Source organism: Amblyraja radiata, chromosome 32, assembly GCF_010909765.2.
Source record: "Amblyraja radiata isolate CabotCenter1 chromosome 32, sAmbRad1.1.pri, whole genome shotgun sequence".
NCBI lineage: Eukaryota > Metazoa > Chordata > Chondrichthyes > Rajiformes > Rajidae > Amblyraja > Amblyraja radiata.
Window position 1 is genome coordinate 14,056,375 of NC_045987.1, and position 27,843 is coordinate 14,084,217.

General features: G+C 43.4%; 1 protein-coding gene across 14 annotated transcripts in view; it reads right to left on the reverse strand.

Annotated features, from left to right (window-relative positions):
- Positions 1-27,843, reverse strand: part of rapgef1 (Rap guanine nucleotide exchange factor 1) — a 135,800-nt gene that overhangs the window by 58,859 nt on the left and 49,098 nt on the right. For all 14 annotated transcript variants that reach the window (XM_033049019.1, XM_033049020.1, XM_033049018.1 and 11 more), the window contains 6 exons: positions 26,212-26,359; positions 24,253-24,341; positions 18,742-18,894; positions 15,780-15,909; positions 14,480-14,666; positions 11,720-12,229 (listed from right to left, as the gene is read on the reverse strand). In XM_033049019.1, the coding sequence (XP_032904910.1) occupies positions 11,720-12,229; positions 14,480-14,666; positions 15,780-15,909; positions 18,742-18,894; positions 24,253-24,341; positions 26,212-26,359 (1,217 nt within the window). The remainder of the gene's footprint in view (positions 1-11,719; positions 12,230-14,479; positions 14,667-15,779; positions 15,910-18,741; positions 18,895-24,252; positions 24,342-26,211; positions 26,360-27,843) is intronic.

Here is a 27,843-nt window from a genome sequence, read left to right on the forward strand (position 1 = left end):
TTATGCATCATATTTTCATATCGGCAGACTTTACGTTTTGAAATTGGTTTGAGCCTTTAATCATCCTGATAGTCACATGGAACCAGTTTAATGTCTTTCTTAACTAACTGTAGCAATCAAATTCAAGCTTCTAGTCCATAACAGGCCAGTTACAACAAAGGTAGAGCACAGTGGTGGAAAGCTTTGGGAATCACGGCACTCGGTCACGGATTACATGCAAACCGTATCACAATGTTTTTTGAAAGCAGCCTTCTTGCATTTCAGTGTGTCAACAGAATCTGCTTGTACAGATTTCCCACTTTGCTCAGTATAGTATTTCTGAAGTTTATTTTTGAATTTGTCCTTTTGCATGCAGTCCTTGAACACCAACATACTATTTTGTTAAATATGAAAAAAGTTATTCTTAAACTGCGGTTGGTCCATTTAAATTGCTAAAACAAATTGCTTTACTTTTTGCATCCCACTTTGGACATTTTCCATTTACATAACTGATGATTACAATCGATTTCTAAATTGCTTTCACAGGGTCTTTCAGTCCAGAAAATGCAATCTTCTTAATGTATTGAGTTACACATAATTGAATTGTTCCCCATGTGCGGCATGGCACTGCCTTTTTGGTTCAATATTATTCTTTTTAATGTAAACATCAGATGTCTGTTATTTACAGCTCGATGTATTGCTAGATTAGTTAAAAATGACATTGCTGCTCGTGTCTTTCATGACCTTGAACAGCCCAAAAAGATTTAAGTGCAACCAGTGTTACAGCATGAGATTCATAGCGATCTATAAGTACGCAACCAACCTAGTGATAACGATTAGATCGCTTGAGAGAAAATATAATGGCAATTAGGGAATAAATATATGCCATAACCTAGATATTTATTTTTTTCTTCAAAGTAGTGTCAATTGATCTTTTACATCCACTTGACAAAGCAGATGAGGCATTTTTGGATGGATACTGACAGACCTCTTGTTTCACAAATTCTTCCAATTTCCTGAATGTTTTCCTTAATATGGGTACTTCCCGTTTATCCAACTCACTCTATAATTATTTCATCCTGCCAGATGGATCTCAAGTATACTCATTCTCCCTAATTCACCCTGTTCACCTTTAATAGTTATTTATTGGCACATTTTATCCGTATTGTTCACACCAATCTTTTTTTTCTGGTGCCAAAACACAGATCTCTGGCTGACGAACATATACTGACAAAGTTTTATCATTTCCTTCTTTTGCTCAGGATCAATGTTTTCTACAACTTCAGTCAAAACTGATCATTTTAATTCATGAGACTTAGGGTTAGGGTTAGGAAAGACAAATCGATGGAAAGACAAATGTTCATTGTCCTCGAGGTGGCTGGTAATAACTGAATTCAAACTACTGTTATCTGTGCTGAATATACTTTCATATTGCTATGAGGTGATGAATTAGAAGATGATGGCTTTAATTAAATTTCCTGAATTGGATGGTGCCCAACTAGGAGGAATCTTTTACACTTTGGGAGAGAATTTTCAGGGGTTTGGGTCAAGTTACCAGTGCATCTTGATAACACACTGCACTTCAGCATATATGCAGCCTTCAGTTTGATTTAAACTGGGCGTAATATTTGCCTTTCCCTGCTGTTCAGGCACTTTTCAATATTCATTGATTAATGGCAGCATTTCTTCACATTTCACCCTTATTTTCAGAGGGAACATGATCATTTCATGCCAGAAATGTATTTACTGTAAGGTTACTTCATGAATTGTGTAAGTCTTCAAACCACTAAACAAAGGGTGATCTCAATGTTAAGAACTTTAAGGAATTATTTGGACAAAGTACTTTACAGGAGGTAATATTGTCAAGGTTAGACAACATTAGAATAGGAACAGGTGTCATTTGTCAAAAATAAAGGCATTATTAATTTCAAATGACTTCAGCTACAGTTAGCAAGGAGTCATTTTCAACTTACTTCCTGCATATGTGGGCTACTGGGTCTTTATTTAAATATGTGGTATCAAGAACCTGTAGTGGCCATTTGGCTTGTTTTGTGTGTCATTAATGATGGCATGAGTCTTTAAATTTTAGACTGCCCGTTATATTGTGGGTGGGATTTATGATGTATTTTAGGGCATGTTTGGAGCTAAGTTTCTTGCGCAGAACCTTAGTTTTTAGTTTAGTTTTGGATCAGCATGGGGAAGGTATACCCTTTGACCATGCAAAGTGAAACTGAGACACGAGGAATTTTCTAACCTTTAAAGCATTAAGCTGGAGTTCGATGAAGACTATAGCGCATGTCGGAAGAAGTTTGGATGCACCTTATTGTTTTTCATCAACAATAAAGAATATATTCATCAAAAGACTGTGTTATGAAGATTTATCTGTGAAGAATCTCTGAAGGTCCCCGACGGAGAGCTCGCATGCGTATAACGACATTCTCCTTAACCATATAGTCGACTTAGCAGCCAGAGGGAGGAATCTCTTGAACGATCTAAAAATCTGCCGCTACAAAACCAAGCACCCTTTTCTGAATCTACAACAAAAAAAATGCTATGGAATGTTATCAGAAATCAATATTATTCAAGCTTCAAAATGCAAAAGTCCTTACTTAAAATATAAATGTCTTAATACTGGACCAAATCAATAACAGCTCTAGACCCTTCCCTACCCCACCCCTCACTCTAACCATAACCACGATTCAGCAGAATGGAATGAACTGACTAGCAAATATAACATGGAAGCAGTGAATCATACTAGTTGTGGGGCTCCAGTAAGAGGCAAAATATATTGCAACATGTTGCATCTGAGAAAACCTATGAAAATTATTTAACATTTTAAATGTTGCACAAATGCGTATTTTAGAGACTTTATTTTAGTGACACAGCACAGAAACAGGCCCTTCGGCCTCCCAGCGATCACCATGAACACTAGCACTGTCCTACACACTACACACTGTGGGAGGAAACCAGCCCACCTGGAGAAAACCCATGTGGTCACAGGAAGAATGTACAAACTCTGTACAGAAAGCTCCCGAAATCAGGATCAAACCCGGGTCTCTGGCGCTGTAAAGCAGCAACTCTACCGCCGCATCACTGTGTCTTTGAAATTTAATGGTTATTCATCCTCTTGTTTTCCAATTTCTTAAAATATCTTGCATGGTTAGCTTCAGTGGCAATAACAATCCATATGATGTGGTTTAGGTACATCCTTGAAATTGGCTTCTCTCAATTAACCTGGTCAACACTATTCTCGCGTAACCAGACCAAGTGAACAAAATGCAAAAATTGTGGGTTCTGCTTTTCCAATCCCAATATATGGCAAGCAACGATTTGGGAAAAAAACCCTTTTGTTAATGTAGGAACAACAAAGCTTGGGAACATTAAGTTCCCCTTCGAGTCATACAAAATATTGACTTGAAGGTAAATGGCCATTACTTCATCTTATTGGATCTAAATGGCGTCAAGTTGGGAAAAGGGAAAGTACAACGGGATCTGGGGGTCCTTGTTCATCAGTCTATGAAAGTAAGCATGCAGGTACAGCAGGCAGTGAAGAAAGCAAATGGCATGTTGGCCTTTATAACAAGAGGAGTCGAGCATAGGAGCAAGGAGGTCCTTCTGCAGTTGTACCACACCTGGGGTATTGTGTGCATTTTTGGTCCCCTAATTTGAGGAAGGACATTCTTGCTGTTGAGGGAGTGCTGCGCAGGTTTACAAGGTTAATTCCTGGGATGGCGGGATTGTCATATGTTGAGAGAATGGAGCGGCTGGGCTTGTACACTCTGGAGTTTATTGAAACATATAAGATTGTTAAGGGTTTGGACACGCTTGAGGCAGGAAACATGTTCCCGATGTTGGGGGAGTCCAGAACCAGGGGCGACAGTTTAAGAATAAGGGGTAAGCCATTTAGAAAGGAGACAAGGAAACACTTTTTTTCACAGAGAGTTGTGAGTCTGTGGAATTCTCTGCCTCAGAGGGCGGTGGAGGCCAGTTCTCTGGATACTTTCAAGAGAGAACTAGATAGGGCTCTTAAAGATAGCGGAGTCAGGGGATATGGGGAGAAGGCAGGAACGGGGTACTGATTGGGGATGATCAGCCATGATCACATTGAATGGTGGTGCTGGCTAGAAGGGCCGAATGGCCTACTCCTGCACCTATTGTCTATATCCAGGAACCCAACAGCAATGCAGGAGCTCCTTCACTGAAAGGAATCCTGCAATTCAAGAAGATGGCCCACACCAACATCTCCATGGAAATTCTGGCTTTGCCAGCGATGCCTGCAAACTGAAAAGTGAATAACTAGCAATTTTTTGCTCTTAAAAGTTGCCACTTATTCTTTAAAAAGATTAAATACCATTTTAGCATGAGCTGTGCTTGCACTAAATAATTTTAAAGTTGATATGGTTGAGCAACATCAATAACTTCCTCATTCCTCTTCAGCTACTATTCAGGAAGAGCTGATGTTCCGGTACAAGAATTTATTCAATGGGAATGTAATCAACTACATTTCTATCGCAGTCCTCTGTACAGATGGTGTTTACATCACATCCATATATAGTTCCTGTGTAAACTAGCTGCAATGTTTCATTGTTGGATATTCCATTAAGTGAAGAAAATCAAATTCTCCATTTAATCTTATTTAGAACAGATGTTCACTGACAAAGTGACGATCGGCAGTGACTGTAAAAATGAGAGCAGCTGTTCCCAAATTCCAAACTTGGATCAACATTCCATCTGCAAAACTGCTGTTTATCATGTTACAGATAGAGACATGGGGACTACAGATAAAAACCCTCACAATTATCAACATTACCCACAACTAGAGCTTTAGTCTCGAGTCTGTAACACCATTCAATCAGATCATAGTGAATCTGTAACTCGCCTGATTTCCCAAAGGACCACTACATCCTTTAATTAAGCCACATATCTACACGTGTAGCTGCTGCATCTGTTTAATGGATTTTGTAATTAAACTCAGAGGAGAAATGCTTTTCCGAGTCATAATAGCAGGCTGGTAATAGGCACATAATTTAACTCTACATAAATCTTTAACTGAATGATATATTAATTGCCTGGAGGGTAACCAGAGAACACACTCGACAGTTATTGCAACTTATTTTGCCTTTGTCAACTAATGTCACTTTGGAATCAAAGAACGAGTGTTCAAGTGTGATCTGCAGCAGATTAAAAACAAGGAATGACTTGCTTTGGATTTTTTCCTTAAAAACACAAATTAAAAAACTTCAATTTCCCTGCCATGCAGTACAATTAACATACCCTAGAGATGGATTCAGAACCTTTCCCCCTCCTTCCACAACTCCAATGTATTTACTGCTGCACCAACAGAATTTTTACACACAAATCCAGTGTTTTGCAATATAGGAAAACAAAAGAAATAATGCGTAGGAATAGAGTGAATTATTCTGTCAATGCACATGTTTTAACTGTTTAAAAGTGGCCACATTAAATATCCAATACAACTAAAATGCAGAGAATTACATACAACTTTTGATGCACACAAATTTCTTAATCTAGACATTGAAACTCAGACTGTAAAGCTTTACAATGAATCCTCAAGCTAGATGCCATTCAAAGTTGTGAGCCAACTTTTTGAACTACTGCTGTCAATACTGATGTCCAAGTTGGAATGGTGTTGAATTTTAAGATAATGCTGTTGTCAGAAGCCCAGCATTCATGATGGTAGTGGAGGTTGGGGATTTAGGAAATGCTACCGTATCTTTGGCAAGAAGTTACAGTGCATCTTACAGACAGTAAAACAAAGTTATGGAAGCATGTCAGGAGATAGCAAACAGAGGTTTTGCTCACCAAGCATCCCCTCAAAAGCATCCTTCGTCAAGTTTTCACAATGCACATCCATCTAAATGCATTTAGGAAGCATTTTGGATTTTTATTCCTATGTATAAAGTGATAATAAATGTCCTATGCCTAGAAATAAATTTTAAAAATCATATTCTTCCCCAGTTAAAATGATAAGACACCCATTTTGTTTGTAGGATTTACAGTAAAATCTTTTTGAACCACATAAGTGAAAGACCATCCATTCATTTATTACTGAGAGTTTTAATTTTCTTGTAAAAGCATAATTAAATCCCAAATCTAATAACCATATAACAATTACAGCACGGAAACAGGCCATCTCGACCCTTCTAGTCCGTGCCGAACACGTATTCTCCCCTAGTCCCATATACCTGCGCTCAGACCATAACCCTCCATTCCTTTCCCGTCCATATAACTATCCAATTTATTTTTAAATGATAGAAACGAACCTGCCTCCACCACCTTCCCTGGAAGCTCATTCCACACAGCCACCACTCTCTGAGTAAAGAAGTTCCCCCTCATGTTACCCCTAAACTTCTGTCCCTTAATTCTCAAGTCATGTCCCCTTGTTTGAATCTTCCCTACTCTCAGTGGGAAAAGCTTATCCACGTCAACTCTGTCTATCCCTCTCATCATTTTAAAGACCTCTATCAAGTCCCCCCTTAACCTTCTGCGCTCCAAAGAATAAAGCCCTAACTTGTTCAACCTTTCTCTGTAACTTAGTTGCTGAAACCCAGGCAACATTCTAGTAGACTTAAAGTTTCTAGTAGACTTAAAGTTAATAGACTTAAAGTTTCAAATACAAGTTACTGGGGAACGTAAGTGTGAAAATTGCAAGAACAAAATAGCAGGATGTAACATCATATACGGTTAACTTTCTAAGGCAATTCCTAATAGCACATGTGGTATGATTGTTTTAAAATCTAAACACAAAACATATATACCTCGCCACCTTACAAGAAAGGAAATGTTCTTGCATTGGCAATTCCAGCATGGACTGCACTTGTGGTTTATTTTGGGGGAAAAAAGTCTAATTTACAAAGCAACCATTCAACATTAGCCTGAGACACAGATTTTACATCCACCGTGCGGTCAAGATGGATTTTTAGGCACCTGCTTGTATATTATGCAATTAGCCTGAGATCAGTGGTGCCAGTTAATTCACTGGTATGGCCCTGTAATCGACACTTTAAAAAGATTGAAATGCAAGTTATCTAGATCTATTTTGCACTCTTATCACTTGATCCCTTTAACATTTGGCCCAAGCTTTTATTAACTTGCATATTTCTTTCAATAATTTTCTCAATTATCCTCCAGAGAACTGTGTCGAAGATGCAAAGCAATTCTTAATTCAGTACTTTGTACATTTTGAACAACGGTATTTCATACCAAAATAAAAAAAATAAATACCCTGCTACTCATTGCAAAACTAGATTTAAGAAATACTCTACAAAATTTAATATATTGCAAAGTAATTGCAATATACTAAAATATTGCAAGATTAAAACATAATATTTTGTGCAAAAGCAGTTAATTTCTCTTATTTCTCTGCCCAAAGAATCTGATCCTCAGTCAAATCATATTAAATAGCATCATCTTTCCTCACTAAAATGCAGATTTTCTTGGAATTTCATTAGTGACCCTAAAAACCATGCACGTTTTTAAAATTCTCATATTCACAGTAGAGTCTAGGACCAGAGAGCACAACCTCAGAATAAAAGTACCTTTCGAAAGGAGCCGAGGAGGAATGTCCTTGGCCAGAGGGCTGTGGAATTCATTGCCACGGGTGGCTGTGGAGGCAAAGCCTTTGGGTATTTTTCAGAAGGAGATTGATAGATTCTTAAGTAGCAAGGGTGTTAAAGGTTACAGGAAGGCAGGAGAATAGGATTGAGAGGGAAAGATAGATCAACCATGATTGAATGATGAAATAACCTCGCCTAAGTCTGGTTCTATGACAAGGTATAGCTAAAGATGCATCTTAATTTGACTTGTCTTTGGTATTTGGTGAAAATGTGTAAATCCACCTTTAATTGGTCTGCAGAGTTGTGCCTGGAACACAGAAGGGAAATTCATCCCTATGCCTCATCATCCATTCTAGAAAACATAATAGTCTTTTTCACTAAATTCATGTACCTTTGGGTTGGTCGGGAGTCACATCACATTGCCTTTTGCCAAGACGAAGTTTTGGCAAACTGGACCTGTAAATTCTCCACATCATTGAACAATATAACTTAATTGTCGTTTGCTGGGGCTACAAGACATGCTCCTACTTTCATCTTCCCTCTGTGCCTCATTTCAGTAAAATAAGCAAACTTCAAGTGACTGTTATGGATCCAATTTATCCTTTCCCCATTTTTCATCAAGTTTCAGTTTCTAATGGCTCCATAATCATAATACACTTGGGATGCTTTAAAAAATATTTTCCAAGACTAAATTAATTGCCCCTGCATCCATGCTTCCAGGTATCTCTGCGGGAGAAAGCAATAGCGAATGAGAACCATTGGCGACATTTTCTCTCCTCGGCCAATGGTCACAGCAGCAAATTGCAAATATCAATACATCGGTGGAAAAAAGGAGAATAAGGGGCCTCCTGGGCAATAGTTCAAGCAACATTAGCTACCTCATTTTTCATGTTTATACAACTAATGCCATTTTTCATTTGGCACAAGTGCAAATTCCTGTTGTCATTAAATGAACAGTGCCATATTCACAGCTTCATCATAGCATGTTTCCATATAGCCTACCTGTGATGTATCAAATAAAATAAAGGAAGTTTCCTGAAAGAATAACACTGACAAGTTAAAATTTTATATCTGTAAAAGTTAAAGCCAAATTAATTTAATCTTTTTTACCTCAAATTAACATGAATGAAGGAAAATGATTTATATATTAGCTGTTATTATTTATTTTAGACTGGGTAAAATTGATATCACTTTCTGCAAGGAAACGGATAAAACTGGATGCAGATTTCCTTGTCCAATGAGATTTAAATTCAAAGGAAGAACACTGCCAAGTTATAATATGTCTATTGTGTGCAAGTTATGAAACAGTGAAAGGAGAATTGTGTTGCTTCAATATATGGTTCTGGTTTTGCACATGGATCAAGCCAACTTGAGATTAAATCAGCACCATAAACAGTTTGTTCCTTGAACCAAAAACAACAGTTTATATTCTCACTGCTGCACTGTAAGGATGTGAACTCCCTAGCTATTACACGATTAAAATAAACCAATTATTTCAAACTTTTTTTAAACAAAATCATTAGAGCATGAGAATTTCGACTCAATTTTCAGTTGGTTCATGAGTTGGTGACAAATGGTTCTAAAGTTATTTAATTAACTCAATAGTAAGCTTGCCAGGAATCACAATACTGCAGCATTTAGGAACTCTAACAGACAATGTTTCAATGATAGGAGATAGGAATATTGCAAAGATCTTTCACGGACCCTGTACAAAGAAAGCTCACTTTATTCTAAGATATTTTCTCCAACCTCTACTAACAGAACAAACCCAGTCAGATTTCACAAGGCACCAGCTGCACAAAACATACAAGTGCAAATGGTATCTGACATTTTGCACAGTACATAATAAAATGAAGTACATGGGGACAGGAATACTACTGGGAACACTTAAAAGGCTTTCCACGAAAAAGTAACAAGAGTAAAAAAAAAATTACAGCACAGAACTCTTTTGAAGCTCATTACTGTCAGACCTTGCGTTAGAGCTATCTACAGAACTTATGATGCTGCAAAGGCAGCAGGATAGTGCCACATTTTTGGAGCTCCAACATACTTGGCAATTCGATTAGACATGGACATATATCAGTGACCTTTTATGAAATAAGTCATGCAAAACTGGAAAATCTTTTACCTGGAAAAAAAAATCATCTCCTTCAACCAGCCCTTTTGGTGTGGGCTGACGAGGGCTGGCCCACACCATAAAATAAAATACAACCTCCGAAGAATGAAGTAAACTAAAGTCTGGTGGCAGTTTCTATCATTTCGCACAGGAAGTTAAAACTTGATAGGAAAAATATTTACAGAGCAACTAATCACATCCTTGGGGTATCTTAAATGTTACACAATAAATAATAAATAATTAGGTCCTGTTAGGCAGCTGTAAAAAAAAAGCCATATTTTATATAACAAATTCTTCAAATGTTAAATAATATGAATGGGCACATTTGATGATGTTAAGACCATAAGACATAGGAGCAGAATTAGGCCATTCAGTCCATCGACTCAATTCTGCCATTCAATCTTGGCTGATCTATTTTCCCCTTAACCCCATTCTCCTGCTTTCTCCCCGTAACCTTTGACACCCTTCCCAATCGAGAAACTATCAATCTTTGCCTTAAAATTACCCAATGTTTTGGCCTCCACATCCGTCAGTGCCAATGAATTCCACAGATTCATCACCCTCTGACTAAAGAAATTCCTCCTCCTCTTTAAGGTACAACATTTTATTCTCAGGCTATGCCCTCAGGTTCTAGACCCTCCTTTGACATCCACTCCATCTAGGCCTTTCATTATCCAGTAGGTTTCACCTCTCATCCTTCTAAACTTCTTGCTGCCTAGGGCCAGATAAAGAGAGTAACTCCCTTCTCCACCACCCTTCCTTTCCCTCTAAGGGTTATGGAAACAACTAGAGAATATGGCTGCAATGTAACATTTTACCGAAGAGAAAATGGAGCTCCAAGTAATTTGTCACTTCCTCACAAAATGCTAGCCCGCATCAGGTACTCGAGCTTTAGAGGGAATGATAAAAGCAAGCAGCTTCACTACTTTTGACAGATTTTGTAGTGGTTTGTAAATTGGCCTGTTGTGTAACATTGTGCAATTTAAACATAAAATCAGTATTAAACGTCAAAACCTACATTTTACTAGAAGTAAACACTGAGAGCATGCACATTATGTACCTTATACTTTGATCTAGCCCTATCTCTTCTTGTCAACCAACTACAGCATTTGTGCAACTGATCCACTTCACCAAATTGAAATAAAAAAGTAAAGCAACAACAAGTCTCTGCACTCAGATTATTTTCTTAACTGGTGTTACAAAGGGTTTTTCTCTGGGAAATATAGTTTTCATTTGATTTATTGATTTTTTCAAGAATCACAAACTTCCTTTTTCTTAAAGGTAGAAAAATGACATTTGGGATTCCTTTTAAAAGGCTTGACAGCAAATAAAAAGTATAGAAAAGGAGAAACGTTGCAACTTAGTAATAATGTACTTTGATATTTGAAAGATTCAGATATCAAATGTGTTGCAACAGTACAATTTCATTACAAAATGAATTGGGCTGGATTTATGAATACGTTCAAGACAACAACCTGTTGTGTTTTAAATCTAAGGGAGTTTTCCAGTTAAAAGAATGTCATCCTTATTTACATCAATGTTATTATTGCTGTAGTTAATGGTCACTGTTGTGGTCATTTACCTGTGGAACTTTGGTCACATGACAGGACCATTAAAATATAATGCTTGTGTGCCACTGTAGTACGACGTATACTTAACATGACAGTTCTTCTATTTAAAGATGAAATATTTACCTTCTATATCGTAACCAGATATCAGTAAAGAATAATAGTGGACTGAACTTCTCGTTCATCACGCATATAAATTGAGAGGAGAATACTCAACTGCATTCAGAATTTACAGAATTCATTCTTCCAAAAATGGTTCATGTTTGGAATTAATATTTTAAGTTTAAATAAACTCTGGTACACCTTGAATGAAGGTGGCTGCAGTAAAAGTGACCACTTGACACACGTCACAAATTAGAATGTGTCATCAGTAGAAAATAATCCATAACCATCGTATGCTAGATATGGTTCACAAGTTTGACTATCTTAAAAACTTACTTAAAACTTAACATTTATATAATGCAGAGGTAAATACTCACTGTGCCTGGCCTTTTTTTCTGGGAGTGGAGGTGGCTTCTCAGGAACCCCTGCCATTTCTGAGATATCAATATCCTGGAATCCAACTGACATTGATGGAATTCCTTGCTGCCTTGGTGAAACTACAGCAAATGGAGAGTATGGAACAGAAGGTACGGCAGAATTCTGCATGTCCTCTTCAGAAATATTGTCATACTGTGAAGGAAACCTCTCGTACGAGACTCTAGATCCTGAATTGTCTGATGCAACACCACTCCTACGTTTCTTCTCTGGTAATGCTGGCGGTATTTGCAGAGGTGAAACTCCAGCCTGTGACCCTGGCTGCCAGTCAGGCGCTGCTTGTGATGCACAAAATTGTCCATTAAATGTCTGCCCAGGAAGAGGTGAACTGGACTCCACTGCCGACTCTGGTAAAGGGCTTAGCATGCCCGAAATGTGCTGCGGATTCTGATCAGAGTTAGATAGATCCTGATGCAGGAAGTCATAATCAGGATCATAGTTTTCCGGATTATCTACACAGAAAAATTAAAAAGCAATCAGGAGTGAAGTGCACCAGCCGGACCAAAACATTTCAACTCTGCAGCAGATACCCTTGCACATAAATAATTGATTCAGCGGCAAAGTTACTTGAAAGCAGGCAGGCTTTCAGTAGAGCCTGCAGTAAAACTCCAAATTTCAGTAAACGTTACCCCTCTCAAATACCAAAGTCCCCTTTATTTAAACTTATGTGGCTTGGGTAGGTATGGAGATATTTAGGATCCAAGGCAAGTTGGCAAATTGGATCCAAAATTGACTTGTTAGTATAGAGGGTGATGGAAGCCGACGACCAATGGTGTACCACACTGATCAATACTGGACGTTTCCTCTAATATACATTAACAATTTGAATGTGAATGTCAGAGATAATAATTAAGTTCAGAGATGACAAGATAATTGGCAGCGTTATTAATAGTACTGAGGGTTCTTGGGTTGCAGGACAGTATTGATGAGTTGGTAAAACAGTCCGAGCAAAGGCAGATTAAAATTAACCCCTATCTCCACAAGGTCAAGAATATCAAGAATAGGACATGTACACAAATGCTTGTGTCTGAGGGAATACTGAGATCAGAGGGACATTGCTGCATAAGTTCAAAGATCTCTGATGGTACAATTGTGAAGATCTTCATCAGGTCATTCTTCAGGTCACTTTGCCTCATCTTTCCTCATAGCTATTAGATTAGGATTAGGATTGTCATTCTTGGGAACTAATTTTTGGATGTTCATTAGTGTTTCCAAACCTGACTTGTGCATGGCAATGCATTCCTAGTGTGGTCTAACAGAGTTAGATCTAGGTTTCACATTACTATGGACGAACAGTAAACCCTTGATATTATGACATTTATAACGGATTTTGGTTATACTGGATGGAGTGTCTCCATAGTAATCAGACACCACTGTCTCTTTAAGAACACAGGCTGCTGGTTACACTGCAGGAGGCCATTGAAATTTAGAAGCCTATGAAATAACAAGCAATTGCTTCGAACAACACTTGTGCAATAATGAAGGACACAAAGTACTGGAGTAACTCAGCAGGCCAAGCAACATCTACGGAGAACATAGATAGGTGACGTTTTGGTCGAGATCTACCGCTGGATCTCGTTGTGCACCCGACTGCCACAAGACTGTTCACCACCTCCCCAATCTCTCAGACTGTGTAGACCCGCACAACCACCTCAGCTGCTTCCAGACCATTCCTACCGATCTTCACCGCCAGGCAGGGCTGCCAATGCTGCTTTCATGCCAGACCTATTGCCGACATTGCCAGGCCACCTTTGCCGGTTCTAGGCCACATTTGCTAAGCCACTGCCACCGCCGACCCCTACCTGCGCTCCAGCCTCCCGCAGGACGCGACCAATGACTTTGCCAATCCTCGCCTCTCCTCCGGCCGCCAGCAGACCGCGGCCATCAACTTACCTAGATTCCAGGCCCAATTTCCAGACTCAGAGTCTGAAGAAAGATCTCGATCCAAAACGTTACCTTTGCATGTTCTCCAGAGATGCTGTACCTTCCAGTTTAATCAGTATCTGTAGTTCTTTGTTTCTACTTCTGCAATGATACTCTATTACCCGTCAATCCATTACTCTGTTACAGTGGACAATCAGCAATAATGGACACCATTCCCCCCCACTCCCCGTTATATCTTGTATTTTGTTCCTGTCTTTTTCCCATCGATTATATATCTTAATTTGGTGTCAGGAGCAAATTCAGAAATTGCACTTCCAATTCTTGTCCAATTTCATATAAACTTTGAATTAAGAACTTTCATCCCTTCTATAGAACACTACTTCCAATCTGCCAAAGTTGTTCCAACCCTAACTGAACAATTAGTTTTAAGCCTTTCTTTGCATTTTATACTTTGCAGGTAGCTTGCTGTTCACTCCACTCATTGCTCTCCCTCGAGATCTGACTGGATATAAAACTTTAAAGCAGCAGCTTAAGCTGAGCTATTCCAAACCTGAAGTACTTATATTGTTTTCCTCCCCATGGCCAATAGACTCCAAAGGAATTTGGAGAACAATGGTAAAAATACTTGGATCAATAGCAAATCTCCTCTGCAGTAGAACAAAGGGCATACACTTTAATATGAAGCAAATCATCCTGACCTAGACAAGGAATCATGTCTTTTAAATGGAAGAAAATATATTTTTTTATAGAATGGGATAAGAAAATGAACAACACGTCAATATAGTACAATCATCTTAGGAAAACATGTGCTGGCTTACCAAGTGTTTCACAGCTTGTGTTCTGCGAACACTGTCCACTATCATTGTCCAGTGATGACAGCTGTTCATCCGATTTGCTCAGCTTTCCTATGCTGTTACAGGGAGATACCCTTGGTGATTCACCACTATAGGAGTGGCTGCCACCAGACAGCCGCCTTTGCAAATAACAATCCAAGCCATCAAAATCCTAAATATACAAGACAGTCATTATTTTTCTATTATTTTAATCCTTTCAATACCAGAACAATTTTATATTCAAGTCAGTATTGTTTTCCTTTATCTAATTGCATTTTTGTTTTAAACTTGTAAATGAAAAACTTATACATGAATAATGCATTTTTATTTTGCATTAAAATGATATCACTTCCAGCCTGGAACTGAGGGCACAGACTCTTTCAAGTGATTCAAATGAAAAGTTAGTAAAGTTACACTCTTTGTCCAGTGATCGCAACAGTGAGTCATCAGGACTCTCAACAAGAAAATGTATCTTTAAATCAGAAGGAGCCACAGAAGGCACAATGGCATTCCATTCATTTCAAATGGCACACTCAAAACCTCCAACGTTCCTGTGATTTAATCACTTTGGGCAATGCAAACCAAAATGTAATGACTCTTAATGTGAAGAGATTTCTTTAACACCACTCCTGTGTCGTACATGCAATTTTGATTCAACGGCACTTTATCGCCAACTCTAAGCAAATAAAGTTAAACTTCTGTTTATCAATTTTGTTCATCTCAAGTTGCATCTTCTTTGCTTTGTTTCAGCAGAAAATTTTAGATCCTTAGAGATACAAATACACATTTCTGTCATTATTCTGACAAATCTATGCTATGAATTCCTAAATGAAGATGAAAATTTTCAATGCTCGAACTGTGACCTGATCAAAGATGATAAAAACAGTTATTTTATATATTATTGTTCTGAGAAGCAAGTAATATGAGCACTTGAGATAAGTGGTTTAAATATGTGAAACATTGTTCACGATCTTGGCCATGGTATTTTAAAAGTGATCTTCTACCATGCACACCATTAAAAGAAAATTCAGCTGCAGTTTGTTAAATGACAAAGTGCAGGAAAAAAAAATTCTAGTTGTGTTGCTACCCATAGTTTAAACAGTGGAGATTGGAAAGCATCAAATGTTATATTAGCTCAACAGTAGAATCAGATAAAATGTTCATATAATACATGCATTTGTCACAGCTTGAAATTTCCACCAACTGATTATACAATACTGTTCAGTAACTATGCAAATTATTCCATCTGGTCTAATAACAACCAAAAAGCAAAGACTTCCCATACCTGCTTGGCATTAGGTATACTAGAACCACTGGCAGCTCGGCTCATGGGAGGTACCACAGCCACTCTGGTTGGGGAGGGTGCAGACTGTCGTTTCTTGGGTGGTAGTGGTGGTAAGATTGGAGGAATAGGACTGCAATGCAACAATTTAATCTGCATTATTATGCACTGTTACAAATCACACTTCTTGTTTAAAACAAAAGAATACAAAGAGTCTTTTAACCTTCTTTTAATAATCCAAACTAACCCATCAGAATTGAACAGCTGCCAGATAAAATACGGTAGAGAAAACATTATCCAGAAAACATGAATAATGGCAGCTGATGCAGTGATCACTTCCACAAATAGACATGCACAATAACCAGCAGGTAGTTGTCACTTCCCATCTTGTAGTGCAAGATGCAGGCTGAATCACTTGACAAGGATGCATAATAAATAAAGAAAACATATCTGCCCAGCACTAGTGTTTGCACATGAATTTACTTGGGGATACCTGATACCCCCCCACTGTCCACAGCTGGTTCAAACCACCACAGCTTCCTGTGCCGAGTCTGTACCGTTAACCCTGATAGCAGTACATCAGTCCCAATTCAAGTGAACAGGAGAAAGGGACAGGTTTTGCTAAATTTAAATTCGTTTCAAAGTTCAGCAATGATCTTATTGAACAATTGAGCAGATGGAGCCCAGTGGCAACTCCTGCTTCTATTTCTTACGCAATATTTTCAGTCGATTTCTTGTGACCAAATAAATCTGGTTTAACCTTTTAAAGTACTTTTTAAAATATTATTGAATGTATGTAAATGACATATACGGTTTGACAGAGCCACACTAGCTGTCAAGTTGGTTTTGCCAATCCAGTGGGCAGTTGGTGCACTCACTGCTTCTTGGTGCGCTTGTTAAAGTTCGCTTCTTAAAGCAGACAACAACAACAAACTGGTTGAAGGTAAACAAAGCCAATCTTTAATCGATATCATCAGACGGAAGTGGCGAGATCTACAAAGAGCACAAACGTCGCTCAGTGCTTCTCGGGCTCCACTCACAGAACAAAATTGTTAGTGCAATTATACATTTTTCTTATCAGTAAAACACTCATACCAAATCTGAATATGGCATGACTGAATGATTCTGTAGCCTTTCAGAATGTAGGAAAAGTTGGGTCTAAATCAGGCTCCTCCAATAACAAATTATTGATTATCTCTGCGGTGTCATTTGCTCATAGTCCTTCTTCATGGCTTGGACAAGTACATGTTATTACTGCAGGTTTCCATCTTAATTTCTTTATTAAAAAGACGACCTGTGTTCCATATTGTGTTTTATATAATTTGCAAAGTCATTCAGACTTGGAACCGAGCCATTCTTTTGCTCTCCCAGTCCATGCGTTCTTTATAGTAAGTTTCCATCTTATATCAGTAAGAAGAATGACTCCATGTTGTGTATTTTATGAATTCTATTAGTTTTGACTGTATTGACTTTCATTCCCTCCTTTTTATCATACATGATAACATTCACAGTCCTCGGTAGGGACACAATGGTACACCAAAGCACCCACCAGCAGATCAGAATACATTTAAGCACAAAAACTAAATTTAGGGCAAGTTTTACTCCTGTCACTTGAGCTTCACCTTTGCAAGAACATTTATGACGACTGGTTGCCAGGGGTCGGGGTGCTGAAGTCAGATATGATTGTGGTGTTTAAGAGGCTTTAAGATAGGCACGTAGATATACGGGGAATGGAGGGATATTGAGGCAGAGGAAATTAATTTAACTGGCAATGGAGTTTTCATTGTGGGCCAAAGAGCCTGTTCCTATGCTGTACCATTCAGTGTTCTGTGACTGAGGGATTACAGTAGAATTCAAACCAGATGATCTCCAATATTTATTTATCATGTGCACCAGGAGATGAGGCAAGGGTTAAATGCAGAGCTGCCAAGTTTTGTCAGAGCATTTCAGTATTCTAGTATCTGAAAATCAGTATTTTAGTATCTGAAAATTAGTATTTTGCTGAGGAAATCAGTATTTTTACACGATACCATTTTGCTGAAAAAACAATTTTTTTAAATGTGTGGTCGTACCCATGTAAGAATCCAAGAATACATCACTGCTACCAATTGAGATGTCTTCTACGCATCTTACTTGACAGTGCATTCATTGCCATCTCTTTGTATACTGCTGTTTGAATGGCTGCTTCCAGCTTTTAGCACCAGATGATGATGTAGAAGCCATTTTGGAAGCCTCCCTCTCTCCCTCCCCCTCCCTCCATCCCTCTCGCCCTCCCTCCTTCCTTTTTTTCTCCCTCCCTCTGATTCCCTCCTTCCCTCTCTCACTCTCCTCTCCATCGCTCCACCCCTCCCTCTCTCCCCCTTCAGTAAAATCACGGCCTATCCCAATGTAACTGCAATCCCACTGGTAACCTTCACCACTAAGCTTTTCCAGAATTTTACCACTGCCTGAAAAATAATCAAAGGCTCAAAGAGAATTCCAAAGACTCATTGTTATATGAGAATTTTCCTGAACAGTCTGTGACCCATAGCACTGTGGCCATAGCGTTGTGTGTAAAGCCCATAGCGCTCCAGCCGGTAGCGCTATATTTAGATCCCACAGCGCTATAACCGACAGCTCATCGTTTAAATTCACACGTGTGAAAAACTGACAGCGTCTGTTTAAACCTGGAGCGGGACAGGCAGCGATTCTGGAGAGAAGGAATGGGTAACGTTTCTGGTCGAGACCCTTCTTCAGACTGAACTGAACTCCGTATTTAAAATCCGTATTTAACAACGCAAAATCGTACATCTGTATTCTTAACGCATTTCCGTACAAAACACGGAAAATCCGAAGTACTTGGCAACTCTGTAAATGGCTCATCAAACCAAAAGCATTTTTATCAGCAAAACATTAAATCAGACATGAGAGTGATACTGAGCTATTAATTCAAAATGTGTACATACAAAGTATTGGGCATCTTTACCTATGTTCCATGATACGGATGCCAGGCAGTGGTGGCTTTGGTGGGGCACATTCCCCATCTGCAGAATCTGGAAGCATCTCCAGTGATCTCGTCATTGGAGTAGTCTTAGTTAGAATCTCCCTTTCACGGTCAGTCAGGGGAAGCTCTGTTACACTGTGAGAATCAAGCCACAGATCAAAGACATTAATTAAAAACTTAGTGGCAAAGATGAACAAGAATGAAAACAGGGGAAACACATTTTTTCTTAAAGCCAAAATGAACTATGCAACCAAAGCACTCAGTTTAGTGATTCTTTTAAATCTTGTGTTACCTGCAGCACAATAGTCGTACAATGTGGAAACAGGCCCTTCAGCCCAACTTACCCACTGTGACCAGCATGCCACATTTATACTAGTCCTATCTGCCCAAATCCCCCCTTCCCCAGGTATATCCTATCCATGGTCTAAGAGGAGGGGGGGGGGGGAGAGGAGGAGAGGAGAGAGGAGGGGGGGGAGAGAGGAGGATGGGGGAGAGAGGGGGGGGGGGAGAGAGGAGGGGGGGGGAGGTGGGGGGAGAAGAGGGGGGGGAGAGAAGAGGGGGGGGAGGAGGGGGGGGAGAGGGAGGGGGGGGAGAGGAGGGGAGAGAGAGGAGAGGGAGGGGGGGGAGAGGAGGGGGGGGAGGGAGGGGGGGGAGAGGAGGGGGGGGAGAGAGGAGAGGGGGGAGAGGGGAGAGAGAGGAGGGGGGGGAGAGAGGAGGGGGGGGGAGAGAGGAGGGGGGGGGGAGAGAGGGGGGGGAGGAGGGGGGGGAGAGAGGGGGGGGGAGAGAGGAGGGGGGGGGAGGAGAGGGGGGGAGAGAGGGGGGGGAGGGAGAGGGGGGGAGGAGGGGGGAGGAAGGGAGGGAGGAGAGAGGAGGGGGGAGAGGAGGAGGAGAGAGGGAGGAGGGAGGGGGGAGAGGAGGGAGGGGGAGAGAGAGAGGGAGGGAGGGGGGAGAGAGGAGGGGGGGGGGGAGAAAGAGAGGAGGGGGGAGAGCGAGAGGGGGCGAGAGAGGTGGGAGGGGCGGAGGAGAGGAGGGGGGGAGAGGAGGGGTCGTGGAGAGAGGAGGGGGGAGAGGAGAGAGGAGGAGGGGGAGAGAGAGGAGGGGGGAGGGAGAGAGGGGGGGGAGGGAGGGAGAGTTGGAGAGAGAGGAGGGGAGAGCCGGAGAGGAGCGGGGGAGAGCGAGGGATTGAGAGGAGGGGGGGAGAGTGAGCGAGGGGGGGGCGAGAGAGAGGAGGGGGGAGGAGAGAGGAGGGGTGGAGAGACGAGGGGGGGAGAGATGAGGAGGGGGAGAGAGCGAGAGGGGGGGTGAGAGAGGAGGAGAAGGGGGGGGAGACGAGGAGGGGGGGCTGGGCAGGAGAGGAGGGGGGGGATCCGAGAGGAAGGGAGAGGGAGGAGGCGACGATGGAGAGAGAGCGAAGAGGCGGGGAGAGGAGGCGGGGTAGAGAGGAGGGAGGGGAGAGACCGGGGCCGGGGCGGAAGGCAAGAGGGGAGGCCGGAGAGAGGAGAGCGGGGGGGGATGAGAGGACGGGGGGGGGAGAGAGGGACGAGAGGAGGGGGGGAGAGGGGGTGGAGGGGGAGAGGTAAGGGGGGGAGTAGAGGAGGGGCGGGGGAGAGAGGAGGGGGGGAGAAGAGAGGGGGGGACGAGAGAGGAGGGGGGGAGAGAGAGGAGGGGGGAGAGAGCAGAGAGAGAGGAGGGGGGGGAGAGAGGACCGGGGAGGGGGGGAGAGAGGAGGGGGGGGACGGGATAGAGGATGGGGGGGGAGAGATGGAGGGTGAGAGAGGAGGGGGGGGGGAGAGAGGAGGGGCGCGAGAGAAGAGGACGGGGGGTGGACGGAGGAGGGGGGGAGAGAGGAGGGGGGGGGAGAGAGGAGTGGGAGGCCGGAGAGAGGGGGGGGGATCGAGGGAGGGGGGAGAGAGGAGGGGGGGGGGCGAGAGTAGAGAAGAGGGAGGGGAGGGAGAGGAGAGGAGGGGGGGGCGATGGAGGAGGGGGGGGGGAGGAGGAGAGAGGGGGAGGAGGTGGGGGGGGTGGAGGAGGGGGGGGGGGAGGAGGGGGGGAGAGAGGAGGGGGGGAAAGGAGGGGAGAGAGGAGGGGGGAGAGGACGGGCGGTGAGGGGGGATCGACGCGGGGGGAGAGCGAGAGGGGGGACGGGCAGGGAGGCGGGGGGGAGAGAGAGGGGGAGGGAGGGGGAGGAGAGAGGGGCGGGAGGGCGAGAGAGAGGGGGGGGGAGAGGAGAGAGACGGGCGGGGGGAGCGAGAGGAGAGGGGGGGGATAGAGAGGGCGGGGGGAAAAGAGAGGGGGGGGGAAGAGCGGGGGGGGGGGAGAGAGGGGGGGGGCGCGAGAGAGGGGGGGGGAGGAGGGGGGGGGAGGAGAGGGGGGGGCAGAGAGGGGGGGGAGAGAGCGGCGGGGGGCAGAGGAGAGAGGGGGGGAGATGAGGGGGCGGGCAGAGAGGGGGGGGAGACGAGGGGGGGGGAGAGAGGGGGGGGAGAGCGGGAGGAGGGGGGGGAGAGAGGGGGGGCGAGAGAGGGGGGAGTGGCGGGAAAGAGAGCGGGGGGGGACGGAGGCACACGAGGAGGGGGGGGAGAAGATGAGAGGGGGAGAGAGAGGGGCAGAGGAGGAGAGGGGGGAGGAGAGAGTGGGGGGGCGAGAGAGGGGGCGGGGGAGAGAGGGGGGGGAGGGGCGCAGAGGGGGGGGGGGAGAGAGGGGGGGGAGAGAGGGGGGGGGAGGGAGAGAGAGAGGGGGGGGGGAGAGAGGGGGGGGGGAGGAGAGGGGGGGGGGGAGAGAGGGGGGGGGAGAGGGGGGGGGAGAGAGGGGCGGGGAGCGGAGAGGGGGGGGAGAGGGGGGGGGGGGGGGGGGGGGGGGGGGGGGGGGGGGGGGGGGGGGGGGGGGGGGCCGGAGGGGGGGGGGGGGGGGGGGGGGGGGGGGGGGGGAGGGGGGGGGGGGGGGGGGGGGGGCGGGGGGGGGGGGGGGGGGGGGGAGGGGGGGGGGGGGGGGGGGGGAGGCGTGGGGGGGGGGGGGGGGGTGGGGGGGGGGGTGGGGGGGGGGGGGGGGGGTGGGGGGGGGGGGGGGGGGGGGGGGGGGGGGGCGGGGGGGGGGGGGGGGGGGGCGGGGGGGGGGGGGGGGGGGGGGGGGGGGGGGGGGGGGGGGGGGGGGGGGGGGGGGGGGGGGGGGGGGCGGGGCGCGGGGGGAGGGGGGGGGGGGGGGGGGGGGGGTGGGGGGGGGGGGGGGGGGGGGGGGGGGGGGGCGGGGCGGGGGGGGGGGGGGGGGGGAGAGAGAGAGGGGGGGGGAGAGAGAGAGGGGGGGAGGAGAGAGGACGAGAAGGGAGAGAGAGAGGGGGGGAGAGAGAGAGAGGGGGGAGAGAGAGCGGGGGGGAGGATGAGAGAGGGGGGGAGAGAGAGGGGGGAGAGAGGGGAGAGCGGGGGGGAGAGAGGGGGGGGGAGAGAGCAGGGGGGGAGAGAGGGGGGGAGGGGAGAGAGAGGGGGGGGAGAGAGAGCGGGGGGGAGAGAGAGGGGGGAGGAGAGAGGGGGAGAGAGAGGGGGGGAGAGAGAGCAGGGGGGAGAGAGCAGGGGGGAGAGAGCAGGGGGGGATGAGAGCAGGGGGGAGAGAGCAGGGGGGAGAGAGCAGGGGGGAGAGAGAGCAGGGGGGAGAGAGCAGGGGGAGAGAGAGCAGGGGGGAGAGAGCAGGGGGGAGAGAGCAGGGGGGAGAGAGCAGGGGGGAGAGAGGGGGGGGAGAGAGCAGGGGGGAGAGAGCAGGGGGGAGAGAGCAGGGGGGGAGAGAGCAGGGGGAGAGAGCAGGGGGGGAGAGAGCAGGGGGGAGAGAGCAGGGGGGAGAGAGCAGGGGGGAGAGAGCAGGGGGGAGAGAGCAGGGGGGAGAGAGCAGGGGGGAGAGAGCAGGGGGGAGAGAGCAGGGGGGAGAGAGCAGGGGGGAGAGAGCAGGGGGGAGAGAGCAGGGGGGAGAGAGCAGGGGGGAGAGAGCAGGGGGGAGAGAGCAGGGGGGAGAGAGCAGGGGGGAGAGAGCAGGGGGAGAGAGCAGGGGGGAGAGAGCAGGGGGGAGAGAGCAGGGGGAGAGAGCAGGGGGGAGAGAGCAGGGGGGAGAGAGCAGGGGGGAGAGAGCAGGGGGGAGAGAGCAGGGGGGAGAGAGCAGGGGGGAGAGAGCAGGGGGGAGAGAGCAGGGGGGAGAGAGCAGGGGGGAGAGAGTGGAAAGGGAGGGGGCAGGATAGAGCAGTTAGCAGCGGGAGGGAGGGGGCAGGGGAGGGGCATGACTTCACTCGCTGCGCAGGCCGCGAGGAGAAATTTCTTCAAAAGCAAGCCGGGTAGCTCGTGAGTGAACGCCGGTGACCTCCGATGACCTCCAGGGCGCTACGGCCGGCCGCACTCAGGTGCTCGTCGGCATCTCTCGGGTTGGCCGTCGGAGTGCGGGTTGGCCGTCGGAGTGCGAGTTTTAGGGAGGGGAGGGGGAAGCTCGTTGAAAAGAGTGGCCAGCAGGCTACGCCTTGAAAAATCTGCGCAGCTCGCCGCAAGGAATAGGGGCATGGTGACGTCACCAGCCGGTTAGCTTCAGCTTCACTTAGCTTTAGCTTCAAATTGCATTGTGACGTCATCAGCCCATTAGTTTCAGCTTAAGTTAGCTTTAGCTTCACATTGGTGAAGAATTTGAAGAAATAACTAAAGAAAGGAATTTTGAAATCATCAGCTAAATCTCTATGGAATATGTAAAAATTTCAAAAACACCCAAACACACACATATATCATGGTCATTTGCAATCTTACCCCAGTAATTGACTAAAGACTGCCATTATTGTGAAGTAGAATTAATGGTTGTGAGAAGCACTCCCAAATGGTAGCTTACATAAAATGATTATTGATCTACAAGGATGGATCTAGATTGGCGAAAGTCAGACATGTTGTAGAAAGTTTGAATCGAGTTTTTGCTGACCAACAAAATGCACCACAGCTGCACACTTTCAAGGTCCCTTTAAAGTTTCAGAAATGTTTCAAATATCTTTCTACCATCTGTCATCTATAGTGGGCAAATGATTTTGGTTAAATTCAATAGTGTTAACAATGCCTCACTCATTTTGCCCACAAACAAAGGCCATTATTTTGAAAATTAATAACAGCAGGTTTGCATTATTGTTTTATTTGCCTACAATTTTCAAAGTTTGAAAACATTTCTGTGGAATGCAAGGGGAACTGATCCTGGAAAGTCAATTGTTAGCAGCATTAATATCATCAACTTTTTCCATTATTTAATATTTCTAAACTAACAGCATTTTTGAATATGCTTTTCTTACAAATAGCAAAACAATTATACAGCATCATCAACAGAAATAACCCCAAATTGCCATCTTCATTGAGGTACGAAGGGTAAAACCATCATTTAATTCTAATTTCAGATTTTTCAAAGCACTGGCCTACTTACACATATTTACACTGAAAAACAAGTTATTAACATAGTACAATCGATATAGTATTCTTTATACATTGAAATAATTCTTACCTGTCAGTTTTAGATGTTGGCGGGGTGGGTTTCACTGGAGAGGTTGGGGATGGCTGTTCTTGTTTCTCTATTGTCAGTTTAACAAGCTCCTGTATAAAGGCAGCAATCCAAGCATTGTGTTACTGATCAATTAACTCATGAGCATTATGATTCCTTGGTGATAAAAATTAAGATTATATCCAAAAAGCTAGCTAATATGGTAAATATAGAAAGCAAAAGAAAATTCTAAAGTAGCTGATGAAACTGCAACATGTAACAGAAAAAGGCATGGAGACAAGTTACTGCTCCATATACTGGCATATGCAAAAAAAAAATCCTCTTGAAGAACAGCAGACACTGGAAGTTTCCCAGACTTCTCACATCCTGCAAGAGTATCAGTGGCATAACTTCATAACTCTCCCAACTGCACTACGACCAAAGAGCTACAAAAATGTAAGGCCTTTTCTTATCTTGCTTCACCCTCTGCTGAGCCTCCAAGACGAAGAGCCAAAGTCTCAACACTTACCCTCAAACACAGCACTCACACTGACATAGTCTCGCCCAAAAACAGCTACTCTGCTAATGCCTGCCTTCCTTTTGAACACCACTAGCACCACTACGGGACAAATTTGTGCTGACCCTTGCTCTTCTGTCTTAATAGTTAGCGAGATCACTATCAATTCATTTGCAATTTCAGAGAGAACACATTGATCAAGTTATAAAGAAATAGTGGAATTTGAGTAAATAAAAAGCTGTGCATCGGAAACCAAAGCAGAAAGGTCTAGAAAAACTCAGCATGTCAGGCGGGATCTGTGGAAAGAGAATGGGGTAACATTTCACATCAAAGCCTCCTCATCACAACTGGAGAAGAATGCTGGTTTTAAATTACAAAAAATATGGGTTGTGACTACAAAAAATATGGGTTTTGTTCAAAACCTCATTAAAGATAAAAGGGAAAACAAATCAATAACAATGAATGTCAAAAGAGATAGACGGTAATCCTGTGGGAGGGCAGAGAACTTGATTGAAGGTCAGCATTCCTGGAAGTAAATCCAACAGTAAATTAAAAATCAAGAAACCTGCAAATGCTGGAAATCTGAAACAAAAGTCAGAAAAGGGACTAAATCTTGAACTTCTCCTCTGCTCTCTGTCTGCCTCTTTGGCCTTGTTCATCATGAAAGATTTGCACTTTCCTTTCTCATCTTCAACAAGATTTTAAATCTATAATCAATCCTAAATTGAATGCAATTTGAAAATATTTTCCCCCCAGTTCTGACGAAGAATTTTCAACCCGACATGTTTCTCTTTGCTGCGATGCAGCCTGAACTGCAGTCTATCCAACATTTAGTTTGTTTCTGTTTACAGATTTCCAGCTTTTTTTTTTTTTAAAGCTGTGCATTCCATTGATGCAACAAAACTTACTTCTCGTGAAAATAAAAAATTTTTGTTACTGGAAATCTGAAGTAAAATTTTTTAAATGGTGGAAAAACTATGTTCAGGCAACTTCCGTGCTAAGAGAAAAAGTGAACGTTTCAAGTAATTTCATCAGAACTGGATTTTATTAGTTAGAAAACAAAGTAATAAATGAGAATTCCATTATATGAATTATAGATTAACTTGGCAGTCTTAAACATTTACAACTTACAAATATGAAACATTAAGATAGAGTTTATTTCAAAGCATGTTAGATTGAGAATGTAGTTGAGAATGTATGGGTGAAAACCAGTGTTTACACCCATCATTCAAAAAATAATCATCCATAATTCATACAATCCTGCTGCTTTGAGAGCTGCCAATTCAACAATCAAGTATTTTTCCAAGGAAACTGAATGTAACATTTGGAGCATTTGCAGAAATGTTCTGGAGAAGTCCTTTGATGGCATGGAGATGCAAATAGTGGCAGTCGTCTACTTCCACTTTAACAGATAGCAGGAACCCACACCAAAGGTTTAGTTGCTGGGGTTAATTTAAAGTACATACCTTTACTCCATCAAGTACTGCTTTAATCATCGCATTAATCATTTCTTTTTCATCTAGATTTACACCTTCTAGCATTACCCGGTCAGACCAGCGAATCAGATTGGCCAGGCTTTGATATACCTGATTTAAACAGGATGTGATGGCAGAGCTGAAAAACAGGAGAAAGAGCAATGATATTTTTACATTACTGTGAAGTTCCAATAAAGAAAATATTGGAAAAACGTAGCATGTCAGGTAGCATCTGCTGATGTATTATACAGCCAGACATCATCCTGATGAAGCATTATACATCAGAATACTTCTCTTTTTGGCTGGTATGGTATACATTTCCATCCATAAGATTATCAATCCACAAGCTCTTTACCCACACACATCTTGGAAGAAATTCAAATTAAACATCTTCACAAAAGCATCAAATTATTGACCCTTTTAATGGAAAAAAGAATGAAGCAGATCAGTGTTAAAGCTATCTAAAAATGGATGTTGTAATCAGAGACAATTCTAACCACTCATCACTTCAGTGAATCAATCCACTGAGGGGTTCATTTACGCAGTTACTCCAGCACAGCCCACATCCTCAGCTCCATAAAACCCTGCACAAAGGTCAATTCTGAGTCAGCTACTGATCCATGTGCTTATTTAATAATTGTTAGAATTTGCATTTTTTTAAATTCCTCTACACATTTCCCAAATCCTGTTATTAAAGTCCTCTTTGCACACAATTCAATTTAAAAAAAAAAGCTTTTTTTGCAGATAAAATCATTTAACGATTATGAACTTGCTCAGTCCAGAGAACATTTTCATTTTGCCATTGCTTCACTTCCCAAAGTATATAAAATCTGTGTCTTGCTCCTTCAATGTTGCTTCACTGTTCCAAGACTCTGCTTCCATGTAAACTGCTTACTAATTTAAAAGTTATGATTTAACAAATGGTAACATTAAAATCACCCTCTGTATAGCTGCATTTTCTATGATATCTATAAACTCTACATTTATTAGCTAAACTATTGTTTAAAAAATAACTAACAATTACTACTTCAGTCTTAATTATCACCATCCTTTCTAGATTCAACTTTAATTAGAAACCCCTGAATTGCTAAACCTTTAGCAAAATGAATCACTTGCTTCAGCCCATAAATGCGCTACTAATTTGTTCATGGTGATCACTGTCCCGTAAAAAAATATTCAACTGAGCAGTGAAGCTGTGAAAAATTGTAATATCAAGTACAATTGAGGCAAGTAAACTTGAACTAAACTCATTTATACTGATCCAACAATAGAGGCTTTCACGATTTTAACATGCAACAATGTGCATTTTTATTTCCCTGTGCCACTTCCAAGTGCTCAATTGAGAGGCATTCATAGCCAAGTTTCATGTACTAGGAACTAAAAGCTACTGATGAGGAATCTCAGCCAGGAATACATTCAAGTGTTGATTCTAATAGTGTAAGATTGTTTTAATATTTCACAATCCAATTCTCTGCATGTTTTAAATAATAGTCTCACAAACAGAAAGAAAAATGCAATATATGTGGGTTCAAAGCTCATAGCAGCAGAGCATGTTTTTTTACATTATTAATGTGCTACATTTGTCCATTTCCACAAAGGGACAGGTTGGTCAAAGATAGAGTT